Genomic DNA, 8192 nt, shown 5'->3' with positions numbered 1-8192 from the left:
CACACACACACACACACACACACACCCTCTCCCTGCGCCCTGACACTCACTTACTGGCCCCAGCACCGATTGTGAGAGGCTGGTTCAGAAGGGTCTGCCCTCTGGCTGTCTGGACAGGTTCAAGCAGTAACCAGAAAGACCCTGGTCCCTCGGTCCGCTGGGCCCTCTGCCCGAATGAACCAACTCATAAGCCTGCAGAACTGGCACTGTCCCTGTGGAGTTCACCAGCCTGTCATCTTTGAGAGGGTGATGGTTCCATCTTTCTCTGGCTGGTGGATAGCAGCTGAATGCTTAACCACTGTGCCACCAGGACTCCTCATGTCTTCCCCCTCCCCCCAGCAACGGGCTTTACCCTCCAGACCCAACGTGGGGGGCATGGAACTTGTCTTTGCTCTGCCTGCCTTAGGAGAGCTTGGGGCTCCCGGGGTGTCCAGATGATGGACAGCATACCCCTCCCAGCTCCCCGATCCCAGAACAGTCCATGTGAGAATGACCCTCGTTCACGTCTTCCTGCAGCTGGAGATGGAGTTGAAGCTCCTGAGGTCGCAGACACAGCCCGAAGACCACAGCTTCCAGTTCTCCAGGGAGGAGGTGGACTCACTCAGGTAGGGGTACCACCTGCTCCCCTCCTCTGCTCCTCACTCCCTGTATCCAGAGCCCACCCCAGCCCACCTGCTGGCAGGGTCTTGCTGCTTAAATAGACTCCCATGGGCTGCATATGTGGTGCCACGGTTCGGTGCTTTCCGCTCATCGGAAGGTTGGCGGACTGAATTCACAGCTGCGCTCAGGAGGAAGGGGGACAGCTCTGCATTGTCGGTCAGGGTCGCTGTGAGCAGAAGTCCACTCAAGGCCACGTGGAGGCTTGTGTTTCTCTGCTTTGGAAGGCTGCTCTCCGCAGCTGTGGCTCCCAGCTGGTCCCCTCAGGGGAGGACCTCGGTCTTATGGCCACAGCTGCTCGGAGGACACACCCTCTTCCTCCCCCAAAGCTTGGGTGGCCACGCCTGCTGCTGAGGGGGCAGGTCACCAGGCTTTTGTTTGTGGTGTCACCGCCTGGATCTGCTGGGTGGGTCAGTCTCAGGCGGCCCAGCAGCACATGTCCAGAGCCTGTCCCTCTGGGCCTGGCCAGGGGCTCTTGCTGGTGCAGGCCACAGTCCGTTTTGGATTTGTTAGAATTATTTTTCCTTAAAACAGTTGAAGGCTTTATGTTGGTGTCTCTCACATCAAAGCGTCATGTGCCCGCCACCCCAATTTGGAACACAGCTGTGGAGAAAGCCTTTGTGTCTAATTAATAGAAACCAGGCCAGTGTCTGCTTACAGCATGCGGCCTCAGCCCGCACCGCCCTCCCGCCGCGGCAGCCCCGGTCCGGCCTCGGAGCCAGGTGTGGGTGTTGAGTGGATGTCGAGTGCAGTTCTGGGCCTGTGCTGTCCTCCCTGCTCGCTGATGGCACGCTGCAAGGAGCCCTGGGAGCCCCAGCCAGGGATCTGGGAAACGCGCCTTCTTGGACAAACTGCCTCCTCTTTCTGATCTCCGTGAACTTCCACTTCTTCCTCTTTCCAACTCCTAAGTGACTTTCTTGAAACTCTGTTAGAAAATTCCGGAGGGAGAGTGCTCAGCCGGGGCTGTTGTGATGGATGCACCCCCAGCAGGGCTACCCCAGACCCCACTCTTCCCAGAAGTCGGAAGGCAGGCCGAGGCTGCTCCTTAATGACCTCTGTAGAATTCAAGTTGTTGCTGGGCTCTGTTGAGTCTGTTCAGCTGCTGGTGACTGCATGTGCGGTCTCCTGGGTTGTCGTCCTTACGGGAACACAGCACTTGGTTCTCCTTCCCCAGGGCTCGGGCTGGGGTCCAGCTGCCAGCTTCTCAGTCAGCAGTGGGCCTCCTAATCCCATGCTCCTGTGTCCAGTCGGTGGCGTTGGTGGCCACGGCGTCTCCCAGGGCTGCCAGCCAGTGTCCACTGATCGGTAGGTCTTCACTAGTGGACTTTGAGGAGGAAATGTCCAGGCGTGCCCTCCAGATGCATGCTGTACATACATAGGTGTCACACACATGTACCTTATGCCTGTGCTACGTGTGTGTCTGCACGTGATCAAGGGTAGCTTGGGCGTTCACAGGGAAGAGCTGCCCCAACCAACCTGAAACCCGTTCCCACAGCTCAGTCGTGGCCTCGCGCCCCACCTTGTCCTACTAATTGCAGCAGCAACCCTTCTACTCTGCCGGGCTCAGAATCCACTCACGAGCCACCCAGACCTCGCAGACCCACGTGGTTGTGGGCTTTGCTATGACTCAGGTATGACTCAGGTTGGCAGGAGGACAGCTTGCGAAGTGTTCACAGGCCTTGCAGTCTTTTGTGGCTTTAGGCCTGTGTTACTAAGTCCTGCCAATTAAGGGATCTGCACCCCATCTCCTCCAGTGAGCTCTGCTCCATGTTCCAGGCCAGCTCTGTCTCATGGAAAGTTCCTGGTTCTCTGCTGCTGTCGGGGCTCTCCCATAGCTCCAGTCTGACTGACACAGGGATCCCTGGCCCCCAGAGGACCTCAGAGGACACACGTCCCAGAGGACATATGTCCCAGAGGACATCGTGTTTTCATCTTCTTTGCTGGTAGTGAGATTACAGATTGCTGTTACTGAACCTGCCGAATTTGAACCTGGTGGAACGGCAGAATGAGCCAGGGCCCTGCTGGATAGACTGACACACCCTATTTGCATATTCCCACCAAGTCGTGTGGCAAAGTCAAGGGCAAAGGTCTAGAAAAACCGTTTTGAACAGTAGAGCCCAGCCCCTCAGTGCAGCGAGCCCGTGTGTTGGTCGTGCTTGTGTATACACATGCTGGCCGTGGTCTTTGTGCACACTCTGCCCGTGCACTGCTTCCGTGTTAGCTACATTCCTCTGACAGCAGTGGAAGGGTCTTGTCAGAGGCCGGGGAGGGGGCGGGCCAAAGGGGGTCGGACCGCTTCCCAGGGACATTGAGTGGAAGGCACCAGGTAGGGTGACTAGATGGGTGCTGGGGTCAGTACCACCTGGGGAGCAGATTCTCACTCAGACGGGTAGGCAGGTGTGCTGGACTGTGAGGAGCGTGGGGGCCTCACAGCCCACTTGACACAGCAGGTGGTTCCTGTCCCAAGCATCACGCCCTCCCTTGTCAGTCCTCCTGTCCTTCCTATGGCGATGTGGGTCATGGGGTGAGAGGGGAGCCTGCCGGCTTCTGTAAAGACGCTCACCTTGGAAACCCACGGGACCCTGGGCGGCCCCAGCCTGTCTTCATGGGCTGGAACAGGCCTACAGCAGCAGGTTGGCATTTTGGCTTTGCTTCTGTGGAAGACACCACTTTTCTAAGAAAGGAAAGCAAGGAGCTTCAGTTAAGTGGCAGCAGCTCAAGCTTCTCAGCTGGAACAAATCTGGGTCCTTCTTCTCAGCTGTCAGACAGCAAGTGCCGTGCATCCTGAGCGCTGCCTGTGGATTTAGCTGCAGCTTCAGTGACTCCCAGGAAGCGTGCGTCTGGCCAGTGCCCATTAGTCATACTCGCTGGGGTCTTGTGGTGCTTGAAGGCTGCACGCTGGGCCTCCCACCGGGTGGGCAGCTCTGTGCTAGGGGCGGTGGGTGCCCTGCCCAGTGGACTAGCATGTCTGTCGACATGCCCATGTGTCCGGAATGTCCAGCTCTTGGCTCACCTCTATTGCTAGACCCTAACCACTTCCTAAACCACACACCTAAACCACATGCCTCTGGAAACCCTATGAGCTTTGATAAAGGACAGTAGTTCTAGAAAGGCCTCAGGCCTTTTGTTCATTGTGTCACTGTGAGTCATGCTTGACTCATCGGCATTCAACAACAGCAACGACTATCTTATCAGGCCCACTCACATGAAGGGAGGTCTGAAGACCCATCCTGGTCCCACCCAGCTTGTCCTACAGGCTCCTATCTGCTCGGCCCGCCTCACGGGGACCCCTTGGTGGTGGTGGTAGCTCCTGTGGAGACCCCTGGCGATGTTAGCTCACTGCTGGTCGGCCCGCCTCGTCAGGACTTCTGCATCATCACCACAATGGGCAGTGACCCAGGGCATCTCCAGTGGCTCATGGTTCAGAAGTCGCTAGTCAGGCCTTTATGCTGTGTTTGTCTCCGTCTGGAAGCTTCTCTGAACCTGTCTGCGCATCACAGCAACACACAAGCCTCCACTGACAGACAGACAGGTGGCTGGTGGCTGTGCAGGAAGAACCCAGCCCCCGATGGACAGCGTAGCTGCCCGGCCACACACAGTCGCTTCACTGTCTGTGGGCTGGGCCCCCCAAGAGACGGCACAGCGCCTGTGCGTCTCCTGGGTTCTAACTGCAGCCCAAGGAGGATTCTGAATCCATTTCTCTTCCTGAAGGATGATGTGCACACAGTCGTGCCCCCCACCCCCGTACTTAGGTGTGTGCACCCACAGCCACACCCAGACACAGGAAGTGCACACACGTGCCAGCACAGACGCCTCGGAACCCGGCCGAGGTGGGGCGTGGCCCCGCGGCCTCTAGCCCATGTCTGCTTTACCTGGTTTTGCTAGAAGTGACAGTTTTGTGCCTCTAATTGTCTTTCTGGCTCCTCCCTAAGATTACAGACCACGGATTGTGCGGAGGGTCTCAGTGCGTACTGACTTGGCTGCAGTGAGGTTTGGGGTCTTTTCCAGCTCAGTTTCCTTGTTGTGACCTTGGAGGAGATGCACCTGTCAGGCTCCCGTGTGCGACCCTCCGTTGTGCTCAGGTCTCGGCTCCTCTCAGCAGCTGCTATTACCAGCTTGCTGCCCACAGCCCCATCCTCACGGAGCTCCACGCTCGAGCGGAACAAGTGTTTGGCTTTAAAAAGACTGCAGGGGATAGTTGTCGTTTAAAGGTTCAGGATTATTTCCGGCTGAGAGTTCTGGAGGCTCTTGCAGCCTCTGTGGTTCCAGAAGTTTCTGTGAGTTTCATATGGTTGCATCACCTCCCAAGCTCACACCCACCAGGCCTTCATTCTCACGTCATCCACGTGTTCCCACCTCCAAAGCTCTCCTCTGTTCACCTATAGAGCTCCGTCTTCTTGACAATTCCTATAAATGGAAAAGAAGATCTGTGGTCCTCTGAGATGGCTTCTCTCACTTAGCTCAGTGCCTCTCAGATGTGTCCACGTTGTTCCCCAGGGAGCGGCGCCCTGGTTCTTGCTCGGGAACGTTCCTCGTGCGAAGGTCCTGCAGCCTTTGTGAGCTGCTCCCTGTTGAACGGCATGTGTGCTGAGAACAGTGGGAGGCAGTTACGAACAGAGCTGCCGTAAGCATTTGTGTTCAGGTGTTGGGTGGACAGAAACTTTCTTTTGGTGGTTTCTTCCCAGGAGAGAGACTGGCAGGTAATACGTGATATGTGTCTGTCACTGTCAGGAATCGCGAGGTGGCCGACTCCCAGCCACCCGGGGATACCAGAAGGTGACCTGCCGGGCCAGCGCCAGCCTCACCTTCTTAGCTGATTGAGCCCATGGCCGCAGCCGCTGTCCAGTCCATAGCCCAGAAGGCCTTCCCTTGTCACTGACCCTCGGCTTGGCCCCTGCCTGAAAGTATATATGAGGCATGGGAGAATGGCTGGCGTATAGGACAGATGCGTGAGAGTTCACGTTCTTCTCGGCTCTCCCCAGGCAGGATTCTGATATGACCCGGGAGGTTTTCAGGGGCAGATTTGAACTGTATCACTGGCCTTTCTTCCCGTTCTTCCTTAGTCTGACTGGTCCTCTGAATCCCATCCACAAGAGCTGGAAGGACTGCGTTGAATATCCCACCTGAATTTAGTGCCCTCTCAAGGACAGATCTGACCAGGTGAACACTGATGCCCACAGGCTGGGGAGTCATGAAATGATGAAGACGTGATACATGAAGAAAGCAAACGGTCATTAAAAAGAGAAGAAGGAAAAGAGGTATCAGAATGGACGAGTAAAGAGATTCTGAAACAAGGACTTAAGAGAGCTGGGCCAAAGGTTTGGAGAGAAGACAGAGGAGAGTGTTAGGACAGAACGTGCAGAGACCGGGGTGAGCGAGCCAGCAGGGTCAACACCACGGGGCATCGGCCAGCTGAGAGACTGACAACGAAGTCAGGCCTCGAGCTGCGTCACTGGAGGACACTGAGGGTATTCTTGAGAGATGCAGGCAGCATCAGAGGGAGGAATGGGTGTCACCTAGAGGAGCTGGTCACCACGGAGCCATCTCAGAAGGCGGCACATGGTCCAGATCAGAAGACACTGAAGGAAGCAGCCCAGGCAGCACTGAAGACACCGGCAAAAATGCAGCTAGTTCTCCAGGGGCTGGAGGAGGACCAGCCGAGGCGTGCCATCCAGCAGGTGCGATGCTGACAGCACTCCGTCATCCACACCACGGAATCTGAAAGACAGTCCCTCGGCCAGCTGAGGGGAAGAGATCTGTGCACGTGCAAGTCCAAAGACGGATGCGCCGGTGGATGCAGTAGTTACCGTGCACCGTCATTGATAACACAGCGAGGAAAATGCTGCTGGACTTCTCAAACACGGTGGAAACTGTGAGCATGGAGCTGGTAGACACGTGTCGGTCTTCAGGGGGGACTTAGAATGAGGGACAGCACTGCGGCGGTCAGGGCGTGTGCCTTGTTGACTATACAAAGGCTGTGGATCCTGAGACATTGTGGATAACTTTGTGAAGAACGAGAACTCCAGAATACATAATTGTCCTCATGTGGAACCTAAATAAATGCCACACCTTCATCAGAGCAAACCAAGGGGGTGCTGCATGGTTTAAAGTCAGGAAGGGGTGCAGCAAGTTACTCTCTTGCTGTGTTTTAATCTGTGGGCTCTGTGAAGAATCAGAGGAGGTGGGCTTCAGAAAGAGCAAAGCCTCAGGTTTGAATGAAGACTCATTACCAGCCTGTTAGGAAGCAGGACCGTGGAGAAGGACGTGGTGCGTGGTAGAGTAAGCAAGATGGAGTGACAGGGTGGGTGGTCAGGATGCCGAGGGTGGCTCAGGGCCAAGTGCCATTCTGTTGTGTGGCGCTCGGGTCACTGTGGGCCAGCGCCAGATTGAGAGCACCGAACAACACTTGTGTACCAACTGGTCAGAACCGACTCAGAGCTAACCCGCCAGCGGCTTTTCAGAGGCTGTACGTCAGACAGAGGAGACTCCTGTCCTTCTCCCATGGAGCATCGGGTAGATTCGAACCTTGTCCTTTGTGTTGGCAGCTCCTTACCACTAGGCCACCAGAGCTCCCTAACAGCACTAGTAATGTCGTAGTAGCGCAACAGAGCAGGCCCGTGCTGAGACGACAGCACAAGCCCAGGTGTGTGGGTCGGGGGGTTGCAGCACAGTTCAGTCCATTACACTTTTCTCCTCTGCAGACTGAAGGTTGAAGAGCTGGAGGCAGAGCGAAGGTGTCTGGAGGAAGAGAAAATGGTGCTGGAGGCCAGGCTGGAGAGGCTCACCCTGCAGGTAAGCCTAGCAGGGCGAGGGCGCGGGGCGCGACTATCTGCACCAGCTACTACTCCCTGGCCTCGTGGCCTCTCCACCTCGCGTGGCCGTGGTTTCTGCACCCACAGTGCCTTGTCAGACCCTCATGCGTGCCTCCTTCCCTGGCAGAGATCCCTGTGCCCTGGTCCTGCCGAGGGCTGGGCAGGTCCCGCAATGCCCCCGGAGCACACGGCCAGGGTTTTAAGGAGAGGAGAGCTTTCTTCCCCTGATGGTGGTTAGGAGGTTAGATCACACCTCTCGGACCTCGCTCTCCGTGAGCTGGAGGAGGGGCCTGGTTTCAGACTTGGGCATCTGTGGGCCTGGCATTCCCTGTTAAAAGGAGTTCCTGGTGCTGGACCTGGGCCTGGAGATCTAGCCCACTGCCTGCGCTCTTTTCTTGGTGGGCCTGAGGTTGGGCCCCTCAGCTTGCTTGTATCTCTCCTGAGATGAAGGTGTTAGAGGCCACACCTCAGAGACCTTCCCTTAAGTCTGATTAGAGCATTGTGGTGGATTCAGGGCATTGGAACCCCACGCTGGAGTCTCCGGCAGTGACAGCGGGTTGGTTTATCAGATAACGTGTATCAGCACATACCTGTATCTTGTGGGCACCATTTAATCCGTAACACTAACCCCGCCTGGCACCGCCGAGTGCAGCCCTGTCCTGTCTGCCTCCCTCCTGCCGTACCTCCCGCCTGGCACCGCCGAGTGCAGCCCTGTCCTGTCTG

The 8192-nt window shown here is 56.6% G+C and overlaps 1 protein-coding gene across 1 annotated transcript in view; it reads left to right on the top strand.

Annotated features, from left to right (window-relative positions):
- MAD1L1 (MAD1 mitotic arrest deficient-like 1 (yeast)) overlaps positions 1 to 8192 on the top strand; it is a 239557-nt gene that overhangs the window by 143077 nt on the left and 88288 nt on the right. Inside the window, exons 13-14 of the mRNA XM_006889608.1 lie at positions 517 to 605; positions 7359 to 7449. Coding sequence (XP_006889670.1) covers positions 517 to 605; positions 7359 to 7449 — 180 coding nt within the window. The remainder of the gene's footprint in view (positions 1 to 516; positions 606 to 7358; positions 7450 to 8192) is intronic.

This window comes from Elephantulus edwardii, unplaced genomic scaffold (genome assembly GCF_000299155.1).
Source record: "Elephantulus edwardii isolate Elephantulus edwardi_28Jun2011 unplaced genomic scaffold, EleEdw1.0 scaffold00080, whole genome shotgun sequence".
Lineage (NCBI taxonomy): Eukaryota > Metazoa > Chordata > Mammalia > Macroscelidea > Macroscelididae > Elephantulus > Elephantulus edwardii.
This window is presented reverse-complemented; position numbering and strand designations above follow the sequence as displayed.